This window comes from Podarcis erhardii (genome assembly GCF_964252035.2).
Source record: "Podarcis erhardii genome assembly, chromosome: 6".
Taxonomy (NCBI): domain Eukaryota; kingdom Metazoa; phylum Chordata; class Lepidosauria; order Squamata; family Lacertidae; genus Podarcis; species Podarcis erhardii.
Window position 1 is genome coordinate 66,063,487 of NC_138510.1, and position 26,369 is coordinate 66,089,855.

The following is a 26,369-nucleotide window of genomic DNA, read 5'->3' on the forward strand; positions in this document are numbered from 1 at the left end:
AGGAATAAAAGTGGGTGCCAATCTGTGTAACTTCCATTGAAATAAGTTATTTGATCATTTGAGAACAGGATTCTGACTATGTCAGCTGGATGTCTACTGAGACAGTTTTACTAGATACAAAGTAATTTGTACCTACAAAGTAATGACTACGGTTTCCATTTAAAAACAATGCAGGAATCTTTGAGAATAACCAGAGCTCAAAGTGGGAGAGGATGCCATTCTATTATTTTTTTCAGGTGGCCACAACTAAGTCCTAATATCCCACTTGCTTTTTCCCTCAAGTCATTTGAAACCATCCTACTTCAGGCACTTCAAGGTAGAGCATCACATGGGAACTCAAGATCCTTTTGGCTAACGTGTTTTTAATAGAAGAGAAAGGGGGAAAGAAGAAAGGGTGGTCAAAGGGTGCTTTACATTAGTATGGTGCACAAAGGGCAGTTCTTTGAAGGGAAGATGAAAGCTAGCAACTAGGTTATTCATTATGAAATAATCAACTGGGAATAATAGGCTTTGCCTGCTGATCAGTGGACTACCTAAATTACTCCAGGCATGCAAAGCTATAGAATCTATGGCATGGGTGTAATGATGGTGATTACACTGGGCTGTTAATCTGGGGGCTGGGGAGGGAATCTACCTGTGCCTTAAAATTGTATTCTTTTTGCCACATTTCCATTTAAACCTATATTTTTAACTCAAAGCTCCCATTTACTACTTATCCTTTTGGGTGGATGTAGCTCTGATCCATGTCTCTTGTTTGTGGATGTGGTGTGGCTGTAGCTCTTTTTTTAAAAAATAATAATAATGAAATGTCAAGAGCTCCAATCACACCTCTCCACATCTTGCCTAGTTTGGATCTATCACTGCTTGTGGTTCCTGCAACACACCACCTCAACATGCAAGAATTCTGCCAGACACATGCAGACATCCTCATCAGCAGGCAAAATAAAGTGGAAAGGAAAGGGCTCTCTTGGGAAGTTTGATACCCACTGGACTGGACGACCACTCCAATGGTTTGCAGCTCAGTGATTCTGTGAAGAAAGCCATACTCTCTGAGGTTACTATCAATATAAGGTTGTTGACATGGGGTGCTGTGGGTCTGAACCCCTGAAGCAATGTGTAATAGTTAATAATGTAGTTACAGAAGAGGTTAAAATTGAAAAAGGGACACGACAAGGCTGCCCAATTTCCCCATTGCTTTTTATTTCGGTCCTGGAGGTTTTGCTGAACATGATTAGAAGGGACCAACAGATTCAGGGTATTCAGGTCGGTGATAAACAATATAAACTTAAAGCTTTTGCAGATGACCTAGTCTTGACACTGCAAGAGCCAGTCCCTAGTACTAAAAGGGCCTTAGAATTAATCCAGGATTTTGGTCAGGTGGCTGGCTTTAAACTGAATAAGTTAAAAACTAAGGTATTGGAGAAAAATTTAACGCCAATAGAGAAAGAAAAGTTTCAGAAGGAGACAGATTTATTATTGGTAAAAAAAGTAAAATACCTAGGGGTGAACATGACTTCTAAAAATGTTAACTTATATAAGGATAACTACGAGAAGTGTTGGTCAGAAGTGAAAAAGGATCTTGAAATTTGGTCAAATTTAAAGCTTTCCTTACTTGGACGAATTGCTGTCATCAAGATGAATGTATTGCCGAGAATGTTGTTTTTGTTCCAATCATTGCAAATTATAGACAAGATGGACTGTTTCAAGAGGTGGCAAAGGGACATTTCTAAATTTGTCTGGCATGGCAAAAAGCCCAGAATTAAATTTAAGATACTTACGGATGCGAAAGATAGAGGGGGATTTGCCCTGCCGGACCTTAAGTTATATTATGAAGCAGCAGCTTTTTGCTGGCTGAAGGAATGGCTACTTCTTGAAAACACGGACATTTTAGATTTGGAAGGGTATGATAATGTATTTGGATGGCATGCGTATTTGTGGTATGGTAAGGTTAAGGTACATAAGGCATTTAAAAACCATATTGTCAGAAAAGCATTATTTAATGTCTGGATTAAATATAAAGATGTGTTGGAGAACAAAACCCCAAGGTGGTTATCGGCAATGGAGGCAAAGGCCATGAAAAGACTTAACATGGAGACCAATTGGCCAAGGTACTGGGAAATTTTGGAGCAGGAGGGTGATAAATTGAAATTGCAGAGTTATGAAAAACTCAAAGACAAGGTGCGGGATTGGCTACATTATTTTCAAGTAAGAGAGGCCTATAATTTAGATAAAAAGATTGGCTTCCAGGTGGAAAAATCAAAGTTAGAAACTGAATTGTTAGAACCCAATGCTAAGATATTATCAAGAATGTTTAATCTGCTGTTGAAATGGAATACTGTGGATGAGACAGTGAAATCTACTATGATTAAATGGGCACAAGATGTTGGACATAACATTATGTTTGCTGACTGGGAACAGTTATGGACCACCGGAATTAAATTTACGGCATGTAATGCCTTAAGGGAGAATATTATGAAAATGATGTATAGGTGGTACATGACCCCAGTCAAGCTTGTTAAAATCTACCATTTGCCCGATAATAAATGCTGGAAATGTAAAGAAACTGAAGGTACATTCTTTCACCTTTGGTGGACATGCCCAAGGATTAAGGCTTTCTGGGAGATGATATATAACGAACTAAAAAAGGTACTTAAGTACACTTTCCCTAAGAAACCAGAGGCCTTTCTCCTGGGCATGGTCGGCCAACTGGTGCCAAAGAAGGATAGAACTTTCTTTTTGTATGCCACAGCAGCAGCAAGAATTCTGGTTGCAAAGCATTGGAAGACACAAGATCTACCCACCTTGGAAGAATGGCAGATGCAAGTAATGGACTACATGGAAATGGCAGAAATGACTAGCAGAATACGAGATCAAGGAGAAGAGCAGGTGGAAGAAGATTGGAAGAACTATCTACAAAAACATTGCAAAATCTTTGAATGTTGAGGACACTGAAATGAGAAGAAGAGGTTCAAGTGATTAAGATAAATAAAAATATGAAAGAAGGGATAGATATCGGATGAAAATTTGAATAATATAATATTTGAAGGAACTTTCAAAGGATAAAACTAATATAAATGAATTTGCTAAATTAAATTTGAAGTGGAATACAAGAAAGGAGGGCGGGTGGAAGTCAAGAAAATAAGGCTATGAAGGATATGAATTTGAAAAGAGTCTTTTCTTTTTTCTTTTCTTTTCTTCTTTTTTATGTTAAGTGTTTGTACTTTTGTATTTTTGTGGTTTTTTATCTTTCTTGTGTTTTTCCTATTTATTGTTTATAATTTTTTATTGTGAAAATCTAATAAAATATCATTAAAAAAAATGAACCCCTGAAGCAATGTGTTCTTATACTTGCATTTTCGAACAGGAAGCCAGTTGGTAATGCATTTCTAAATATGCATTTAATAGAGGGGTAAGCAAATATTTCTATAAAAGTATTTGCAATCCCCGCCCCCCAGGGAGTGTATTTCAACAGTATGATTAGTTACCTTTTTTGTTCTACACTTGAGAGAGTGCACACTGTTTTGCTCTGTGCCATTGTTGCATGACATTCCATTTGGCACACAGTTTATTTTTAGGTACAAGACTATCAAAGTGTTCTTTTTTTTCCTTTGTGGGTCTGTCAGTGCTCTTGAACAAGGAGTAATATTACCACAAGAACTTTGCTGAAACAAAGAAGTCATCTTGAACAAATGGGGAACTATAAATCTAGACCAACTCAAACTTGCACTGGTAATTAATCTTGCTTCTTTTTAAAGGAAATATATTGTAAATGATTCATGAAGAAATCTTCTCTAATTTACTGTGAAGTTCAAGTGAAAGGTGTTTTGTTGTCAGTAATCTAACTGAAAAATATTATGACTGAAATCAGACTTGCTTTTAGATTGAAATCAAGGCTACAGAAAAATAAGCAAACTTCTTCAAATATTGTTGTGTGTTGTGTACATATATATTTGTGGGTTTCCTGGAAAGAACCTATTCCTTCATTCTACTCTCTCAAGACAGGATATCAAATAATATTAAGAACTACCGGTAAATATCAACAATTAACCTTGTCTAATTTTGTGCTTTTATATTAAAATGTTTTTCTTAATGTTCTAAACAATGTGTAAAAATAAAATCCATCCACCCAGCTCAGGTTATTATGTAATAGCACAGAATGACCTGGAGAAGGAAATAAAGTTGAAATTCTATTTTAAATGTATTTAAAGCCAAGATTCCTTCTAAACCTTGTTGTTGTTGTTTTTCCTTTTAGATGAATGGAAGAAAAAAGTGAGTGAATCATATGCTATAATCATTGAAAGATTAGAAGATGACCTCTTAATCAAAGAAAAGGAGTTTGCAGAATTAAAGCATGTCTTCAGGTAAATTATCTACCAGCATTGTTTATCCATCTATTTAAGAACAACAACAAAGCAAATCTGTCTAGTGCTATGTTTGGGGATACATACTTGGCATCCTGATAACTGCTGTGTGTTTGAGACTGCCATATTAGTTTCACAAATCTGTATGACCTGATTTGCATGTTATGCAAATTCTTGATGGTTTATGCACATGTTCAAGTTTGTGTGGAAAATATACGTGTGTGTGTGTGTGTGTGTGTGTGTGTGTGTGAAATTTTCACACACATCTTCATGACAGTAAATAGAGCACAAGGGTTCAGTATGCAGTTGAACACTGGGTTTGGACTAGGGAGGGGCTTGCAGAAGCAATTTAGCTAGGTTGACCTTTTGCTATGCCCCGAGGGGTGGTTTTCTTTGGGTGCGTGGGGAGAATCCATATCAGTCACTGACAGTAAGTGACTAGATGGGACAGGGGGTGGTGATAATTCTGTATCAGCATTTTTATGCACTATCCAACAGCTTAAGATACACTCTTGTCTGTGGTTTAAAAGCGTGGGAAGGGGGAGGGGTGAGTGTACTTGCAGAGAGACCAGGCGTCATGGTGCATCTCCAGCAGCACAACCAGATGCCTTCATCTGCCCCAGCTGCAAAAAAACCAAGCCTCTCTCTTATTGGTGTCTCTGACCACAGCAGGTGCTGCAACCTTCTAACAGCTTGACTTCACCCCACAATGGTGCACTCCTTTATTGTCTCCTGGATGCCAACAAGCACTTAAAGCCTTCAGTGGAAAGGGTGCAGAACATTACAACCAGTGCTGGGGGGACGCAGGGTGAATCTAAGTTTGGCCTCATTGAGGGGCAGTATTTCAATAATAGGAAAATGAGAGTACCCATAAACATTTTTTAAGGAATAAAGCACTGATTACAACCCTGGAGTTTCTTTTGCTGCTCCCTTCCTAGTTTCAGGAGCTTTGGTCCATAGCAGAAGCCAGCTATGTTCCCTGGTCTCTCAGTACAGCTTCTCCCCAAAAAGAAGGCAAAGCTAAACAGTTTGGAGCAGTCACATTTCATAAAATCAGAACTGTAGAGTTGCAAGGGTCCCCAAAAGTCATCTAGTCCAACCCTCTGCAATGCAGGAATCTCAGCTAAAGCATCCATGAGAGATGGTCATCTAACCTCTGCTTAAAAGCCTCCAAGGAAGAAGAGTCCACCACCTCTCATGGGAGTCCATTCCACTGTCTAACAGCTCTTACTGTCAGAAAGTTCCTCCTGATGTTTCGTCGAAATCTTTCTTGTAACCTGTAGCCATTGGTTCGAGTCCTACCCTCCAGAGCAGGAGAAAACAAGCTTGCTCCATCTTCCACGTGACAGCCCTTGAGATATTTGAAGATGGCTATGATATCTTCTCTCAGTCTCTTATTTTCCAGGCTAAACGTTCCCAGCTCCTTCAACCGTTCCTCATAAGGCTTGACTTCCAGACCCTTTATCACTTGTTGCTCTCTTCTGCACACGTTCCAACTTGTCAATATCCTTCCTAAATTGTGGTACCCAAAATTGAACATAGTGTTCCAGGTGTGGTCTGACCAAGGCAGAATGGAGTGGTATTATTACTTCCCTTGATATGGATGCTCTACTTCTGTTTGCTCTCTTGTCCATTGCATCCATTCTCAACGTAAAAGGTGGCAACCATACTTTCAGACCTTTTAAAAGTATTCCAGCATGCACAAAAAAGTTTTCTCCTCTGCCAAGATTAAAAATGAGATGTGCTGTAGCCCAGAAACTGATAGGTAAGTAATAAGAGCAGACAGAAGTAGTAGTAGTATTTTTGAGCTGAGAATTTTAAGGCATTCCAGGATAAAAATATCACAAAATATGCAAACTTGCCCACAAGCTGTAGGTTGACATCAACCATATTCGCGCAACTGATTTTCTGTGTTGGTTACATGAATGTAATTATGCAGATTGGCTGTTCCACCCAGCTTTCCTCCTTGCTTCATCTGGCCATTGATGCTGAACAATTGCCCGCACCCACTCTGACAGCAATAGCGGGAAAAAATTCCCGAGCCTCAGTGGGATGAAAATCACTCACTGCAAATCTTGTTACTATCTTTTCTTAATTACAGTGCAGCTTTTCAGATTACACTGCAGAATACTCAGAGGAATAGTAAGAGGCTCATTGAAGACAAAAGGAGACAGGTTTTTAGAAACATACCTGACCTATTGCCAAAGAGGTAATCTTCAAAAAACTATATGCAAGTAAAAAAAAGAAGGGGGGAGATTATTCTAAATTCCTTTTTTAAAAAAATTCTCCTTCCTCCTAAAGTATTTCTGGCACACTGCAAGCAGCAGCAATTTTCTAAGTCGACAATGCATTTTCAAGCCTGCTGATAAAAGCTTGCTAATTATTGCTCCTTTCCCATAACATTATAGCCCTACAACTTGAGAGAAAGAGGTCTGGGGAAAGCATCTGGTCAAATTACCTGTAATATAATAATGTGCATTGTGTATTTATTTTTAGTTGTTGAGGAAGTTGGCAAAGCTCAGTTTACATATCTATTGCCAGTTTTTCTAACTATTTTTATTAATGAATTCTCTTTTGCTTCTCTGACATACAGTGGTAGAAAGGAGGTCAGCAAGCATAGTTAATGAATCATAAAACTGCAGATTCTGTAACTTTTATTTTTTAGTATACCCTGCATTTTCCCCAAAAGATGTTTGCATCAGGTGCAAATGCCACATATCATTTTTTAATGAGGCAGTATGGTTATTTATCCTGTTTAAGGGACATAGTATTAGAAATACATTGGCAACAATGGCTTCATTTTAATTATTCACTTCATCCACACATGTCCTTATGAAATCATCAGGTTGTACTAAAATCTACCATGGCATACCAAAAAGTGTAGGAAAAATGAAAAATATACATTGTGTTTTGCAGTAAGTGATATTCAGTGGCTGGAGAGTTTGACATGCTCACGTTTGCAATGCAATTAGTACAGAAAGTGTAAAAAAAAAGTGGGAGAAAATTGCATTTCTCTCTAAGGATTGCTGTGGCTTAAAATGAAACTCTTTTTAATTGCATGTATGAAAAACGGAAATGCTGTACTTCAGGTTAATAGCAACTCATAATGGAAAGCCTGCAAATGATTCTAAATGTGGATTAACAAAATTCAAATCCTACCATTTCAGAAACAAAGCTCAGAAATAATGGTTTGAAATTCCATTCATTTTTTTAAAGCATTTTTATGTTTGTATTGATCTGCAATAACTCGGGAGACCAGGTTACTTGAAAGACCACCTGCCCCTCTATAGACCACCTATGTGATTTCTCTCTCTCAAGGAGAGCATTCAAACATATGTTTTCCCCCCACCAGTGGTCTGTGCACAGTGTGGCACTGTGTATTAGTGATACAATCCAGGAGAACCATAACATGTGTGTAGATGAGCAGTATTGTAGGTGTTGAATTGTTTCTGTTGAACTATACATGGCAGGGGTAGGTAATCCCAGGCCATACTGTGTGTGTGTGTGTGAGAGAGAGAGAGAGAGAGAGAGAGAGAGAGAGAGGAGAGAGGAGAGAGAGAAAATGTGGTCCTCTTGGCTTTTCCATCTGGTCATTTGGACTTTAAATGGCCAGGGAGTGGACCCAAGGGAAGCCTTCCTGTTCTGTCAGCTCCACCCAGCCCATGTCCAAGCCTGCACCCCAATTTGCAAATTCCAGGTGCAGGCTAGGATCCAGCTTCTGATAGGCAGCCCAGGCTTACGCCCATGTCTCCTACTCATAGAGGACCTGAGATTCCCACTTTGGGGCCTTAGAAGGGCCTCCACCATCCTGCAATGCCACCACACCAAAAGGGTGAGCGGATTTCCTGTCCATGATGGAGGGCAAGAACTTGGACATGGTGCATGTGGATATGGGAGCAGGGGTGCATTTCTCTGCCCACTCACTCTCGGACATTTCCTATGTTTAGTGGAGGAGCTCGTATTCTTGTTTGCTTGGACATGAGTAGGACCCTCCATACAATTTGGGATGATCGCATGAAGCATTCCACTCGCATTGAAATGAACATGAGTAAATGCCCAAGGCATGTCTTTTCTGCTCAACACAAGGAAGGTCAGGGATTGTATATCGATGGGATAGTTCAGTCAATAGACCATGACACTCAGGGTCACGGCTTCAAGCCTCACGTTGGGCAAAAAGATTCCTGCATTGCAGGCAGTTGGACTACATGGCCCTTGTGGTCCCTTTCAACTCTACAGTTCTACGACTCTATGAGTCTATGAACAGTGGGATGCACCAGGACTTTGCTGGCGGGGCTTACAAGGGTGATCTTGCAACCCCACCCCACCCACCAGTGATGGCTTAGGCTTTGAATATTCAGATCTTTACAAGAAAGTGGTGGGGGCAGGGATGGAAGAAGCTTTATGTGAAAGACCCATGAGTGGAAGTGCATGGGAAAGTAGCCAGAGAATGCACCATTTGAATGATCTATTGTTCAGAAAGGTGGTAAGGCGAAGGGATAGTTGGGAGAGATGGAACAGCGATGGCTTATTATACTTCGTGGGGTGGAAGGAGAGGATCCCTCAAAAAACAGGAACAAACCAAATTATTTCGCCTGGGCTGTTTTGACAGGAAGACCCTCATATAGATTATGAGCCATTCAGGAACAGGAGCCCCCTTCGCTTGCAAACAGTGAGCAATGAAACCCTATACATGTCTAGGGTTCTATTGAGCTCAACGAGGCCTACTGCCAGGTCAATGGGCATAGGATTGCAGCCTAACCTGATATATAAAACTTGGTATTGCCCTTTGCAGCTGGATCTCTGATTTTGAAATGGTACAGATTAGGTTAGAAACCTTGCCCATTATAATATCATAATTATGAAGTTTCTTCTTTTCCTTTAGAAATTTCTCCAATAAAAGGGGGGGGGGGAGAGAGAGAGATGCTAAAAGATGAAAACTCTGATAAACTCTAAAATCTTTTCCCCCCCCAGCTCCGATGAAGCCTTCAGCAAAGTTAATTTAAATTACCGTACAGAAAATGGTCTGTCTCTTCTGCATTTGTGTTGTATTTGTGATGGTAAGTGTTTCAGCTAAGATGCTTTAGAACCCTCTTATTGGCGCATTTAATGATTTTACTTTTTAATAAACCACAGGAACGTTATTACTTTTTAATCTGTTTGCCGCCTTGGTACTTTTCTTGTTGAATCTCATGTAGGCATCAGGTGGAATGTTATAAACAATAACAACAAAGTGGTTTAAATTTTGATTGGATTTAATCTCAGGCTTAGGATATTGCATAATTGTCACTATTTCACCCTAAAGTAGGGAGGGCACTTTTTTAATCTAAGGAAGAATTTCTTTTTATTTTTGTAAATTCCTCATTATTCAGTTCATCAGGAATTGATCATGGTTATAACTAAATGTGCTGGAAGTGAAAAATCAGTTGTTTGGAGCATGCTGCTGCTCAGATAATATAAAAAAATGGGTCCTTAGAAATTGTAATCAGCAAATAATGAGATGGTAGATATTACAAAATAAACATTCATGATGAGTATCAACATGAAAAAGCCATTTGTTTATGTTTATGGCACATTGCATTTTTTGTATGGTGTGATAAATAGGAGTGTCCAACTGACTTCTGAGTGGGACTTCTGAGAAAAGTTGCATAGAGTTGCAATGTAACTTTCCCACAGCAGGCATTAATACCTGTTGAAGTGTTTTGTTTTGTTTTTGCAAACTAATTCACCATCTATTTTTATTTTATAATTGCCTCCATTTCCAATATTTATTATGCAGGTAACAAATCACATATTAGGACTCTTATGCTGAAAGGCCTGCGCCCATCCAGGTTGACAAGAAATGGGTTTACTGCTCTGCATTTAGCAGCTTACAAGGTAAATTGAATTCTAAGTAAGAAATTGCATTAGCAGTCTTGCTCTTTTTCTTCCTTTCAGCCGCCCCCTCTCCAGCAGTTGGGCTTTGGCAGCAAGGCAGGTGCCAAGAGCACTAGAAATAAAGTTGTCTCAGTTCCTTGAGTGCTTGGCTTACTGCCATAGCAGCGCTGGGGAGTGGGCAGAAGGGGGTCTTCCTTCTCTTTCTCCCTCCTGATGTTTTTGAAACTGCAGTGGCTGTGTGGGATAGGGTTGAAGGGAAGGGAGGAGGAATTGATATCTTCTATGTATTGGATTAAAATCTGAACTGAGAAAGAACTTTGGGGTAGAGGGTAACACTTACTTCATACTGGAAGCCAGCATTATCAGCTGCCAGAATTTGTAACCTGAGTTTGGAACTTAAAAAATGTTGTCACCTCTCTTCATAACTGACACAATTGAAACGCATGCATTTTGCATCTGAGTATTTGAATCTAAAATGTATTGTAAAAAGTGGCCTTGAATGAGACTTGTCCTCTGGTTTAATTTTTCTTCATTGGAAATTGTCTGATATGTCTGATAACTGAGAGATATACAACATGAGTATCTGTTGGCAATCACTTTCAATAGGGCAGCTATTTTATTCATTTATTTGTATTTTGACCCCATGATATGAAAACTCATGGCAAGTTACCTTATATATTACAGATTAAGCAATAGGTTTCATTTACAGAACCCAGCATTCTTAAGGGAGATATTTGATACTGATTACCGTATTTTCCGCTCTATAAGATGCACCAGACCGTAAGACGCACCTAGTTTTTGGAGGAGGTAAACAAGAAAAAAAATATTCTGAATCTCAGAAGCCAGAACAGCAAGAGGGATCGTTGCACAGTGAAATCAGCAATCCCTCTTGCTGTTCTGGCTTCTGGGATAACTGTGCAGCCTGCATTCGCTCCATAAGACGCACACACATTTCCCCTTACTTTTTAGGAGGGAAAAAGTGAGCAAAAAATATGGTAGTTCTTTCTTGCTGTATTTCATTGAGACTCTTTTGCTCCTACACTCAGAAGGATTTTGTTCATAAAGTACAGCTGGGGTGTGTGTGGACAGAACTGTATTCTGCAAAGCACTATCTTTGCCCCTGAGCTGCAACCCCTTTTAATTATGTTTCTCTAAATAATAACTTTGCTTTCTGCATTTCAGGACAATGCAGAACTTTTAACTGCCTTGTTGCACAGTGGAGCTGACATCCAGCAAGTTGGCTATGGAGCACTTACAGCTCTCCATATTGCTACAATTGCTGGTCACCATGAGGTATGTCTTCTCACTTACATGTGTAACTGCAAAAGGGGTTGCGAACTGAGTGCCTAAAGAGGCATTAAAAGTAGGTTTGAAAGAAACATTCTGTTGCAGCCGGTAGAGTAGATTGTAGTATTTTCTTGGTTGCCGTGTGTATGTGTGGTGACCACAACAGTTTCTCCAGGTCCCCAAAGTTTGGCAAGCTCTGTACTACGATAGTTAGGTAGTAGGTCAAAGGTAAAACAGGCATGAAAGTTATTTCTGGAGAGGCTGAAAGAAGAAGAAAACCTGCCAGTAACTAAGGTTTATCTTTCAATTAGAGGTATTATGCGGCACTTCCAAAATGTTGTAGAGGTGTGTTTAAAACATTTGGAAATGACAGCTTAAAATCAGTACTACATTCTGATTTCATGCACTGTATAAAAATGTCTTAGAAGTGTTGGGACAAATACTATTATGTGCCTGCTTTTCAGGTCTTTGTATAACGGTCTGCAGTAAGATGAATACAGTTACTGTATAAAAGGTACTGTATATTGAAACACATTCTGTGCAGGTTTTTACCATAAGAATCCAAATATTTAATAACATTACAATGTCCTTCAGAATCATATACTGAAAATTAGGGTTCCAAAAATTCGCACCTGATCCAGCTGTCTGAAAACTTATTCAACCATTATTTTCCTCACTGCTCATAAAAAAGAAGTTAAATGTTATTAATTCCATAGTTTTCCAAACTCCTGTTAACCAATCATTCATCCTTTGTATTCCGAAACACCTCCTTCAACAGTCAGCTAACACTATTATTTCTGAAGCAACTGAAAGGATTTCAACATTTGCGATGGCAAATAATTTCATATTGCAGTATACATTATGTTTGCACTGCAGGAAATCGTGATCGGGCTTTATGTGGATTTCCTTTACATCGTTTGACAGTGCATTTCCTTTTGACAATGAACTCCTTCCCATGCCTCAATGTCTGGTAAAAAAAACCCTTTAAAAACAAACAAAATGTAACAGGCTTATCAGAGTCGCTGATTAGCCTCCTATGTGAATTCCTCCATTCTCCACTTTCCTTAAACTTTGATAAGAGGAGTACTATTGTGCACTTACATAGCTGAGGAATTCCAGTATACTGGATGAAGCAGATTATGTGGTAGAAACCCATCTTGACCTACCATAATGATCACCTTCCTTGGCATGTCCTGCAAGGTCCTGGCAGCATCCAGAGCCTGGCTGCCATAGCACTTGCCATTGAGTCCACTGCTGAATGGGCATGGTCAGGCTCACTGCGGTCAATGCCAGCCTTCTCCCTCTCCATCACTCCTTAGAAGAAGAATCTTTCAAAAGCAGAGTGCTGAAAAGAGAAGAGCTTTCCCCAGGTCACTGTCCACATTATCTCCAGTGAGTCTGGGCCCTGCCCTTGATGTACATGTCAAGGACAAGGCCCAAAGGCATTGCTATAAGGAAGAGAATGGAGAGCTGCCTCAGCCAGTACTCCTATTTATAGTGCTGTGCTGAGCTAGTATGGACATTAGGAGCTGCTCTGCTTTAGCTTCAGCTTCCCTGTCTCCCACTGCCTGCTGCTCCAGACTGTCAATCCCCTGGTATGCTTCAAGAGAGGTCCAACCTTACCCAGGGGTCCCGTCAAACCAGTAGCCAACCCTGCACACTGTGAATTGTTCCCACTGCTGTCTTAGATTCCAAGACTTAGAAAACAAGGGGAAAGGATTCAATAAGGAGAACTATGGGCCAAAACTGTGGGGGTGGGCAGATCAAATTAGGGCTGTGTCTGGATTGTGGATGTGTCTGGATCTAATCCTACTTTGGGGTTGGGGAACCAGAGCCCCTCTCAATTAGGCGTTCCATCATCAACAACAACAATGAAATTTGTATACTGCCCTATACTCGCAGTTCTCAGGGTGGTTAGCACATTGTGCCTGCAGGTCAGCAGTTAAAATACAAATAAGTACAAATATTATCTTATACTCGGGAATTGGGAAAGGACAGCTGGGTGAGCAAGAAAGTGGCTAGACCTGTATAAGAATCGGCTGAATCCTGGGATTACTATGTGAATTCGAGGCACACTCCACCCTGCAGCCTTAGATATATGCATTACATTCTTCTGCAAACCTGAGCAGTGAAATTTAAGTCTTTAATCATAGACTCTGCTGTGGTAACGAAATGCCTAATTTGTTCCTAGGCCAGGCACAGTGCAGGTGCAGCAGAAAAGAGGCACGCTAAATAGAAATTGCACTGCCAGTGCCTGCAGGGCCCGGAATATCTTGAGTGAAATGTCCTCACAGCCCCACATTGTGGCACAGATGGTAACAAAACAATTGGGTTCATTTCAGAACACCCATCTCTTCACTCCTTTTCAACTAGATCTAAAAACCTGGTCATAGTGAGAGAGGATAATGGTTTCTAGCAAAAGAACATTTTGCCTCAGCTGCACACACCATATTCCTGGTGTACAGCTGTCTCTTCAAGCGCTGCTGTGAAATTGCTACACTCCCTTTCTTGTGGTTCCAAGAGCCTCTGCCCTTCATGTGAGGATACTGAATCTAGATGGATTCTTCTGGAAGAGGAAATCGGAAGCAGCTATAAAACTGCATGGCTGCATCATTATAAGATGGAGGCAGCAAATAATTATGCTGTAGGCAAAAGAAAAGAAAAGCCTCACAACACTGAATGCCTACTAGAATGTTCCGAAAGACCTTTGTGACCTGAAATCTCCTTTAGGAATCCTACCCATCTCTTAAGGTTTCCTAAGTGGATTTCCTGTAAAGCCCTCAGGCTCAACATCTTTTAACTAAAATTTGCTTTTAGTCATGAACCTTTTATCCCCAAACATACCACTTAGACCTCGTTTCAGTCACTTCACACCCCAGCTCATTTCTTGTTGCCTTGGAAATGCTTTGTTTCAATCTATTTCATTAAAAAAAAAATCCAAAAGTGTTTAATGCCATGAACAGAATTACTTTTATAATGAAGGGTTCACAGTTGTGCGTTTCTGATTATATTTACATCTACTTGTGTTCATAAATCTTTTGGCTAAATCGTTCAGAAAGAACTCAAAATTACTTGCATGTACAAAAGTAATAAAACTTAAATAAATGGAACATGAAACCTGTTGAATGTGAATAAACCAAGTTTTTAAGATGATTAGCAGAATAAAAATGGCACATTGGAAATTTTAGTCAGTCGGCTAGGAAAGAAAAATCGACCAGGATGCTGGAGCTGGTGCAGATCTTGGGTCTAAACTGGGTCTGCTGTATTTAGAAAAAAAAAATATTTTTTTAAAAAATTAAAAGTAATAAATATTATTTTTTAAAAAATAAACTGGGTCTGCTGGTCAGCAGCAGTGCTAGGTACCGGTATGTGAATATCCTCAAAGACCTACTGGCAAGAGGAAGGAAGTTTGGATTGCATCTTTAATATGTTAACCAGGCTATTGGGGAGAGAAGAGGGAAATGAGAAAGTGGAGGAAAATAGTGGCTTCAGGACTCTGAAGAGAAGCAGTTCACTCTGAGACATGATGTTGCAGGTTCATAGATGAAGTTGTTCATAGATGAAGTTGAATTAAAAACTGCAGTGTAAATACTTGAGCAAAAGTTTAACTTGACTGTGGGCAGGCAAAAAAAATATTATGCTGTGTCTAATTTCACCTTTGGGTTATGGATCAGAAAATGCTAGAATTGAATGTGTCTGACCTTTGCACAGCTAATGAGTCAAATGCGAATAAACCCTTCCAAAATGAAGGGAACTAGCAATCATTATTTTTAAGTCCATTGCTAAAGGCAAAAATAATGAAGATCTGAAATGGTAAAACTAAAAATTGTGAAGCGATGTCAGTTTGAGAAAATAGAATAAAAGGTATGAGATGGTGTCATAAGTGGATGGTGTTTTTCTGTGGTCTTCCAGTAAGCAACTCCTAATCAAGGGACAAATAAATTTGTGGCATCTGAAGATCATTGCTCAGGTCTATGATTGGGAGAATATTTTAACAGGCTAGATAGCTTTCAAAGGTTCATTTTTTCCTGGAAGTTTATTGTCACATGAAGTTTTTCTTAGGGTGTTGGTTTTCACTTTTGAATGTTGCATTCCAAACCTCAGGAGGTACAATGGGCTTTGTTTTGCTTATTAAAAATATGCATAATTTCCAATTTTAAACATTTTATTTCATATGTTCTGACTCTTAATATGTTTTAACAAATATAAGTGGCAATGCAACCAACTACCCTGGTATATTTCTTAATGTGTACAATGCCATCGTTACACATGATGTCTTAGAGAGTTTTATGGGCAATATATGTAGAGTAGATATTTTCTCAGCAGCACAATATGGCCTATTTGTGTTACTTAGTTTGCAAGGTCACATGGCCTCTCCAATTATAAACCCTAGACTTGCTTCAAAATCTTTAACAGTAACCCATCAACCTCTCTAGCCAGCCAAGCAACAAGAATTGGGTATTTTATAAGCAGGACAATATTTGCTTTGGGCTTTATTTTTAAAAGCATGGAAATACAGTGAAAGAAAGAAAATCTGTGCATATATCTGAAGAGCTGCCTTTGCCAGTCTCACACAAGCAAGTACCTTGTCCCTGGCTTTTAAGGTTCTGCTGTTACATATATATATCCTCTTGCTGTATCACAATCTACAATAAATGTGATCTCTGGGAATTGGGGAATGAAGAACTTTATAGTCGGCTGTAAATCATTTTTATTGATGATGTGCAATATGCTATCTGTGTAGTATCTAGATGGAACTGGGTGAGTGTTAGCTATGTCAGGACCTGGATCTAAATTGCTGTCCAAGGCCACTCCAGATTGATCTGTTCCCTGATAATGATTAGAGCTGTGTCTAAGGAAGGAGCTGGACCTTTAAAGGGAAAAGTTATCATCACAGCTTTTATCTTCTTGTTAGGCCTATTGTTGCTATATTCGCAAATTCACCAGTCAATTTCACCACTCTTCAACTTAGTTTTGTTTGAGTCAGTGTTCTACCCCACTGTTGGATGTATTGCCTTGAAATACCAATGGTTAGAAACCACAAGTGGGGAGAATACACAGATTCTGCTTGCAGGGCTCACAGGCATGTGGTTGGCCACTATGAGAACAGGCTGCTGGACTAGATGGGCTGTTTGCCTTACCCATTGGGCCCTTCTTATGTCAGCAAGGTAAGGCCTTCATTCTCCCCCTTCCTTTCCCCCTATTTTTGCTGCTCATGGTGGAAGTTGGCCAGCTCCAGAGCCCTCTTAGTTATAGGTTAGTGGTATATAGTTTGAGGGCACATTGGGGTAAATAAAAGGATTAGAATCCCACAGACCCACTGTCTCCCCAAACATGCCCCAGAATGCACCATTTTAGCTTTCATTACTGGCAGAACAGCAAATAGCTGCAGAGCTTTCCATGGCCTCACCAGCAGAACTTCAGTCTAGTCCCTCAGTTGTATTCCTGACTAGTGTAGGATTTCTCCCTGTCATATTTTATTACAAGGAAGTAACAAATTCATGCCAGCATCACCAACAAACAAGGTTACACCATTACACGAATGTCCCTTATTGTTTTGCTATTGTTCCATTGTTAACCTTTAAACCCTGATGGATGTTTACTTAGTGAAATGACCTTTGTGGAGGTAAAATGCCTTTGGAATCACAGTAGTCCCTTGAACCTCTGTTGGTAAAGTATTGTTGGGGTATCCCCTTCATTTAAAATATTTGTTTCACCATGACCCTCACACAATCCCAAATCCTGGCCTATTGTATTTTCATTTAACTCCAGTTAATTTCATGGGATTGCTTCATCCTCTTCATCGTCGTGTATTCAGTGATGTGGTACCAGGGGATAAAATCATTCACTGTGTAAGAACCTTATGCTATCATAAATTCAGCAACAGCTGCAGCAGTGACATGTTGGCAGGCTTGGATGAAATAATGAGATGAAACCCATCCAGTTGCATAATTAATATGCTTAGTATTTATTCTTATATTTTATACTAAAACCCTGGCCCTACCAAACAGAATAACAACCTAGAACTAATTATTCTTTCCACATGCACTTCTTATTACAATGAGAAATCATGTCTACATATCATTAAATATGTGTGTGTTGGTTGGAGTTTACATAATTCTTATCTGAAATTTATGCAATGACTCAGGATTAGGGTGAAGACAGACACAACATTTTAAGTGTGGGGGAGGTTCTTTGTGCGTATATTTGTTATCCTACAAATAAGTGCCTCAAAATTCACAGCATTTGTTTTCAGGGCTACTAATGTATGTTCAAGGCTCATCCACCACTCCTATGTTATGGCTGTCTTTGGCCTTGGAACCTAGGAGGAGTGTGTCCTCATGATCACGACCATTAAGAGGTCTATGTAATATGGTATTTTTGATGTCCCAGGTTTACCTTGGTTCTGTTTTCAGCAGAACCAACGTAGTTCAGCAGGGTCTTTTCAGCAGACCCTGAAAAGTCATTGCAAGACAGTACTTGACTATACCGCAAGGGATAAATCTTCATTGGGTTAGATGAACTATGTTGGGTTAGATTAGCATTTTCTCCCCTTACATACCATAGGAATGTTTTTTGTTTTGTTTATTTTTGTGTGTATTGTATGATAACAGAAAACCTAATAGAGAAATTATACAAAAAAGAAGAGACCATTAATAAATGACATCCCACATAAAACAACCCTTTTTTGGGGGGACACACACCCAGAATTACTATTTGGATAATGTGGCACAGTGGATTAACTTTGCATTGTCCCTTTTAAGGACAGTCCAGGATCCAGACTGCCTCTCCCCATTTCCCTTTGCAGTATAAGAATTACTGTTGCAGATTTGTGTTTGGAAACACTGCATAATAAACCCATTATGTTACCAAAACTGTATGAAGCCTGAATCAGTAAGTCAGCAATGTTCAGCACATGCCCAGTGTCAGTACTCAGGCAGGTTGGGCATTGGTTGAGGGGCTCAGAAGGACCTCTCACTTGCTCCGCCTAGGTGAACTGCCACTTACCATCTCCCTGTGGGGCACCTAGGCAGCTGTTTTAGTGGTGGGCAGGTAGTGGTATCACTTTTGAATGGGTGTGGAGCTTGGCTCCCATACATGACAGTCATCTGCCATCTCATTATACCCAAAATTCAGTGGCCTTAGAATAAATCTTTGGTGCCACCCCACCGTTCAACAGATTGTATTTTCTCACTGTAAAATGTGCAGAATTTGAGAATGCAGACAAGAGTATATATGTGGAAATGGAGGAAGTAGTGCTGTAAAAACCAAATAAGGAAGCAAAACTGGAACATTTCCCAAGGTTTAGTTTCCACTAGGAAAATGCTTGGTGGAATACAACGTGAAAATCTTTAGCCTTTTTAGGATCTCATAAGCTGTACAAAGTAGAGGTGATTTGTAGTTAAAACTTTTACAATGTTCTGTAAAAATGCTGCCACATAATAATGCATCCTTTTTTTGCAGTGATAAAATCATTACTGTTATAGGCATTTAGAGAGTACAGCAGTGAATATCATGAAGCGTATACAAATACATGAATGATACATGCAACATATAAAAGATATTGTGACCTCCAGGGAAAAGTGCCTGGCTTTACTGACTTATTCAATCACTGTCATGACTGTATCACCTCTAGCTGACTAAAAAACACCAAGGTCATCCAACTCACTTCAAGCAAAAGATCCTCTAGTTCTGTTGAGATTTCCCAGTAGTCATGATCCAGGCTGGTTAGATCTGGGTCAAAAGGCCTACAATGTGAAATCACCTCTACAGCTGCTGGATAGCTCAGCTGTTTTGAGCATGGTGCTGATAATGCCAAGGTTGCAGGTTTGATCCAGCTGCATATTCCTGCATTGCAGCAGGTTGCACTAGCTTATCCTCAGGGTCCCTTCCAACTCTGATTCTGTGTATATCCAGCTTCAGCCTAAGGGCCAAGCAAGGCATTCTTCTAATATTTTTGGAACTGAAAGCCCACTGATGCTTTGCGCTCCCTACCATCAAATCCTGAAGCTGCCTTTGGACAAACGTCACCATAGAAGAGTTAAGAATCTCTCCATCTCTCAGCGACTGCTTATAGAGTATAGCTTCTTCCAAATTTCTGCCAATGACATGCCATGATTGTAAATCAATAAGTGTGACGTGTTTATTCACTGACTTGTGGCTATGATGAGTACTTTGCCATTTGAGAAAGCTCACATTCATTTCTACATAAAACAAGACCAGTAATTGTTTTCCCCTCAACCTTAAGCATTTAACTACTCTTCAGAATATTCCAGCATAACAATTGCCTCTTAGTACAGACTGGATTTTGTTTGACAGTATGGGGATGCCTGCCCAAATATATCTAATTTCAAAAACAGAGTTAAGTGCAGCCTTTCATTGTCAACATCGTGGCAAATAATGAGTTGCCAACTGGAATTCAAGTAGGACAATAAGCATTATGGAACCTATGTGAAGAATCTACATCTGTCAGGCAGAAATATGAATTGCCTGAGCCAACTTTTTCCACCCCTTCCCCCTTCCAGTTTGAGCCTTGGATGCATACAAAGCAATTTGACAAAGCGTTTGAAAAGATGCACCAAGGCAACTAAAATGTAAGGCAATATAAAAGAATTATGAAGCTTCAGGGAATGTATTGCTAACATTTGTGTATTTTAAAGCTTTTATATTTACATATTTGTGTATGCAGCTATGCAGAGGCGGAGCTAGCTGCTCTGGCACTCAGAGTGGCACACATGCTGTGCACCCGGAGCTAGCCGCCCACAGGGGCACCACCCACAGCGAGCAGTGAGCGTCCTGGGGGGACACACACACACACACACACACACACACACATATTTATGGATCTTTATATTTATGGATCTTTAAGAATAAGCATGCTCTGCTGTGTTCTATACCACTGAGTAGAAACGCATCCACAAAAACATCCATGTATATAACTATACTGGGCACTTGACAATACTGAAGGCATGGCAGCAGAACCGGCTGAATTTTGAAGGCCTCAAGTATATAAGTAGTTCATATTCTTGTTTCTCCATGCCAGTGGACGTAATTGCAATTCTGAGGAAACTTACATGCAGGAAAAAACACCACTGAATTTGTGAACTGTCCATAAAACTGCAAGCTTTACTTGCAGGCTTCTCTCTTTTGACATTTACTGCCAATCCTATGTTTTGCAATGAGATCCATTCAGAATCTTTACAACTCATCACCATGATTTCACCTTTGCTAAAGCATAATTAGCGAAGAAGTGTGGGTTCTGCTAATAAATTTTGATTTCTGGATAACTAGACAGATTAATTTGCAACTCCCAGGTTCTGAATAGATCTTTCGATGTACAAGTTTGAGTTCTTTAATTTTTAATTGCAGATAGATTGCTTGAAGGGGGAAAAATTGACCCAATTATACATGATGTTTCATTAAAACTATAGCAAGATGAGCTCTAATTTACCTTTTCTGCTTTCAGGGCTTTTAATAAAAGCAATTAACTTGCATTATGTTCATTACATCCTACAGAGAGAAGACGTTATAGACTACAGACCTTATTTTGAAATTCTGGCCCTCTGGCCTTCCTACTGCCCTGCTTCAGTTTTGTTTTCCAAATCCCATTTAAGCTGTCCTCCCAAAGAATAGAATCTGAAGCCTACAACTTAGTCAAGTTCAAAGACTCCTTGCTCATATATTTTTTAAAAAATCACCACCATTTATGATCAGTACCTCGCTGTTGTGTAATGGCAAAGAGGCTGATCTGTGAATCTAGGAGTCCCTGGTTTGAATCCTGCCCGTGCCCTGCACTCAATAGCTGGCAAGTTGCTCTCTCTCAACCTCAGTCTCCACATCTGCAATATTAGAAAACACAAAAACCATGGCCAGATTATTATGCTGCAGCTGGAGCAATTGCACCACTATCCATGCCTACAAGGGGCCCAAATCCAGAGCTTTCTTTCCTGAAAGAAATGTTTTAAAGAAAAATGTGTCATCAGATTTCTACGATATTTCTGTGAGATGAGCCAGTCTTGCTACCCCTACCTTTCCCATGCCCTCAATTCCCATGTGTCTCAATTTTCCAGAGACCGTCCCAAAATTACAGAAGCCATACTGGTTTTTTATTTGATCCCTCAGTATCCCAGTTTTCCGTTTTCCTGCCCTCCATTTCTTTGCTCTGTGTATGTGTGTGTAAAAAATGGAGTCCTGCTTATACTGAAAATGTGTGCACCAAATGAAAAAAAAAAAATAGTGAGGCTGGTATATAGTTTTGAAGGAAAATGTAACCACTCCACTTTAAATTCTGTAATCGCAAGGCTTCACTAGCCAGCCATTTAAAGTAAACATGTGGCTTGTTTATTCCTTTATTGTAAATGGAGTCTTACACTGCAAGCCTTTACATGTCTACTCAGAAGTAAGTCTGTATTCCATGGAGCTTACTCCCAGGTAACATGGTAAAGAATGTGCAGTCTTACACTGCAATCCTAACAATTTTTTTCTCTCAGAACTAAGTCATACTGAGTTCAATAGGATTTATTCTCTGGTATGTTCCTGGTCATTCTCAGTTTCCATTATTATTATTATTATTATTATTATTATTATTATTATTTTATTATATCCCACCTTTTCCCCCAACAGAGACTCAATGCAGCTTACATTAGAGCTAAATTTTTATTTCATTCCATTTATCTGTTGAAGGTGTTGTACATGATCCCTTCCCTCACACATTTTTTTCTTTACAAAAGCCCTGTGAAAGAGGTGAGGCTGAGCGGATGTAATTGGCTCAAGGTGACCAATGTTGATGTGCATATGACATATATGGACACAGGAGATCAAACACGGGAGAAGCTTCCTATGTAGAATAGAATGTCCCTATTTTCATCTAAGAACTGTTGGGAGGGTATGCTTTCATTGTTTTTAGCCAATGAGTGAAGTCAGCATGGACAAATGAGTTCATGTCATGGATGAATGAGTTGTTTGGACCCCAAGCTATAGGAATCCCTGGGTTCATAAATAGCTAGTGTTTCTCCCTCACCTTTAGTGTACATTTGTTTCCTATTTCTGCCTAATTTTCTAGCCTATGGACTCTCTTTCTAGCCTATTGTGTCTGACATCAGGTACTCCATATAAGTGTTGTTTTTTTTTTTTTTTTTGTAAATGCTACTGCTCTGTGTAAGGGTGGATGTTGGAGAAGCCATGGCAAATGTAAAATGTGCCACGGGGCATATCTCTTGCTGTGCAGAAGCTGCAATCCAGTAACTTATTTCCAATTTGAAAAAGGACAAAAAGCCTGAAAAAGATTATGGACTATAATTCCCAGTGAGCATATGTAACTCTTTTCATCATTGCACTAAATGTGCTCCATTTGTGCAAGGATTATTTTAATTCCAGTTTGTAAAATACATGTTGTTATTCCTTTTGGTGATAGACAAATTACTACAAAGCCCATTTCTGATGGAAGGACGCATTTTGTCTGTCTCATTTGATTTAGTTGATAAGTTTGATTCGAATACTTACACATTCAAAATGTGAGCTTTGCCATTACTTCCCCCTCCCCCTTATAAATTTGAAACTGCTGGTCTTTCGAGAATTATTCTGACTACATTAAACAGCTTATTTTGCAGAAGATCACATTAATATATATGGGACTGCTAACATTTTCCCTCCCATGAGAAGGATCTAAATTGTTTTGGTAATGCCTGCCTTAATTGAAATAAAGAGATATTAAATAAGTTCCTATGCTAGTTTGTTAGAAATGTAGTTGAGTTCTCCAGCAGTGCAGTCTTTGTGGTTGTTTGTGATGGGAGCACTTTACATGGAATGTGTATTACTTGTACATGTAGTTCAAAATGTGAGCCATGCCTGTTGCTTTTGAGAAGTGTGATGAGCCCTTGCACAATCTGCTTAGTGTGGTCCTGAACTTCCACCCTCATATCTGAGCCTGACCACCACTGGATACCTCCATGCCAGGTATACAGATCTCTAGGTATTCTAGCTGCAGAACCAGGTGTTTTCATTTCTTCTCCATCAAAACAGAACTTCTGCCCTGTTGCTTGCTAAGCTTCAGCACTATTCATTGTTATGTACTACTGCAGTAGCCGTCTCAAAAGGGGTCAGATGACTGAAGGGCCCAATAGGATTTCTAGTATTATAAAGCTTTTGGCTGTTCGTTTCTCAGCCTGATCAAATCATTCTCCTGACTGCTTCCCAGCGTAATGACCTAGCTGGTTGGTATCCATATTGTTAACCCTGGCAATTGCTTTAGAAAGCATCAACCAGGCAAAAAACAACAACAATGAATCAATGTAATTTCTGAATAGGCAAACCAGCTTTGCACTATCCATTCCCCCATGCACTCCAAGTCTAGGAGGTGGTCTTGGCACAGTTCTTTAAATCACTTTAGCAATCAGTGCTATGAAGTTGATGCTCTTCAATCTCTCTGGCATTCTGATTCAGTTGCACTAGTCTTGGGCATAAATATTTCATCTTCCCTGCAATTTGACACTAGATGTGCTTACATTAGAGAATGTGGTTTGTTGGTTCATCTGTTAATGCACAGACCTAAGCCTGGATTTCACCAGAAGAAAAGTGCAAATTTGCAGAATGTAAGTGGGAATAGGAAACAGGCGACAGGCACAACTCTACCAGCTGTCTTCTTAAAAATACATGCTCACAAGACATCTGTGCCTGAATATTATTTTTCAGCCCATAGATGGCAATACATGGGAAGCTGGCACTGCAGTATTTGTCTGTAGGTTTAGTATAATGGGCTTGTAGAGGCAGCGGCATAGCTAGCCGCTCGGGTGCCTGGTGCGGGAGCGTGTCCTGCAGCCTGGGGGCTGGGTGATCCGTGTCCATGGGGGCAGGGCGAGCTGCCCATGGGGGCGGGGTGAATAGGGCAGCTGAGGGAGAGGCAGTAGGCAGACGCAAGTCCCATGCTGCCATTTCAGGCAGTGAAGAAACTGCAGGTGCCTAAGCCACCACGTCACTCCCAAAAAGTTTCATGAGACCATTTTTTAAATAAAAAAACCCTCATTTTGTCACACCCCCCAGTGATGACACCTGGGGCACACCGCACCCCACCCCCTGCACCCCTTCCTCCACCACTGTGTACAGGCTATTGAATGGTTTAGTGCATGGGTAGGCAAACTAAGGCCAGGGGGCCGGATCTGGCCCAATCGCCTTCTAAATCCACCCCCTGGGTAATCAGTGTGTTTTTACATGAGTAGAATGTGTCCTTTTACTTAAAATGCATTTCTGGGTTATTTGTGGGGCATAGGAATTTGTTCATTCCCTTCCCCCAAAATATAGTCCAGCCCCCCACGAGGTCTGAGGGACAGTGGACCAGCCCCCTGCTGAAAAAGTTTGCTGACCCCTGGTGGACTATCAATAATAACTTCCACATGCAACTCAGTTATTCATGAGAATGATGTGAAATGTTTATAATAATGTTGAAATCAAGGTATCTGAAAGATATGCAGTTCAACTATGTGCTGATATTTGCTCAAAAAAAAAATCTTGTGGTTGGCCCAAAGACAAATTCCATAACAAAATTGCCTCAGATGCCAATGATAATGGACCGGAAGAGCATTCTTCAATATATTTTTCAGTATTTAGCACACCCTCCAACATTACTCTGATGAAAATAGAGTCCCATTCCACCACCATCACCATTTTATTATTTATACCCCATCCATATGACTGGGTTGCCCCAGCCAATCTGGGTGGCTTCCAATTTATATAAAAACATAAAGCATTAAACATTAAGAAACAGGGCTGCCTTCATATGTCTTCTAAAAGTTGTATAGTTACTTATCTCCTTTGCTCAGGGGTCGCATAACTCCATACCCTTCAACATTTCTGATGAAAAGGACATCCTAAGGAAAAGCGGGACATTCCGGGATCAAATCAGAAACAGGAAGGGTTCTGTAAATCTGGGACTGTATAGTGGTACCTCAAGTTACAAACGCCTCAGCTTACAAACGCTTCAGGTTACAAACTCTGCTAACCTAGAAGAGTTACATCGAGTTGAGAACTTTGCCCCAGGATGGGAACGGAAATCGTGTGCTGGCGGCACAGCGGTAGCAAGAGGCCCCATTAGCGAAAGCACGCCTCTAGTTAAGAACAGTTTCGGGTTAAGAACGGACCTCCAGAACAAATTAAGTTTGTAACTAGAGGTACCACTGTACCTGGGAAATAGGGACACTTCAAGGGTCTGGATCTTTCGATAGTGAAATTATCCTTAGCATAATTTTATTTATTTAAAGCATTTCCCTTGAGATCTGCTAATCACATATACACAGACCATTTCTTAATTGCATGTCTATGCCTTCCTCTACCCAAGAAGACAGATTACATGTAACATTTCATCAGACTTTGTTCTGCGGAAAATAATTCCATTCACTATATCTCTTATTTGTGAGGTAGCCAGTTTCACAACAGTTTAATCATCCCTTTGTCTTATTTGATGGCTATCTCAGTATGAAATTCTTCTAGAGCTTCAAGGAGTTAACAAATCTTGCCAGTTTTTGAGCAAATCATATCTAGAGGACATGACTGATTGTATCAGTATCTAGTAAATTGGAAAGAATTAGGCCAGTGCTCAGACTTCATTGTGTTTGGGGTTGAATGACTTAATTAAAAAAAAAAAAGTTCAGAAAAGCATCTAAGAGATTCCTGAGATGTGTTAACCCAGCAATATAGAGTGGCTTTTGCTCATATGTATGGCTTAATTGTCGAAGCTGTCTTTCTCATTTTAATTTCACCTGCTAGAAAGTCAATAATAATTGATTAAATTTTGTTAGACGAATTCTTATCTGTTACCCTTGCCCGTGAGAGAAAATCCTTAGTTTATCTTAGGCG

The 26,369-nt window shown here is 39.8% G+C and overlaps 1 protein-coding gene across 1 annotated transcript in view; it reads left to right on the forward strand.

Annotated features, from left to right (window-relative positions):
* The first annotated feature begins 942 nt into the window (after nucleotides 1–942).
* LOC309344276 (serine/threonine-protein kinase TNNI3K) overlaps nucleotides 943–26,369 on the forward strand; it is a 138,567-nt gene continuing 113,140 nt past the window's right edge. Inside the window, exons 1-6 of the mRNA XM_081866537.1 lie at nucleotides 943–1,054; nucleotides 3,624–3,729; nucleotides 4,253–4,361; nucleotides 9,333–9,418; nucleotides 10,138–10,235; nucleotides 11,418–11,528. Coding sequence (XP_081722663.1) covers nucleotides 3,690–3,729; nucleotides 4,253–4,361; nucleotides 9,333–9,418; nucleotides 10,138–10,235; nucleotides 11,418–11,528 — 444 coding nt within the window. The 5' untranslated portion in view covers nucleotides 943–1,054; nucleotides 3,624–3,689. The remainder of the gene's footprint in view (nucleotides 1,055–3,623; nucleotides 3,730–4,252; nucleotides 4,362–9,332; nucleotides 9,419–10,137; nucleotides 10,236–11,417; nucleotides 11,529–26,369) is intronic.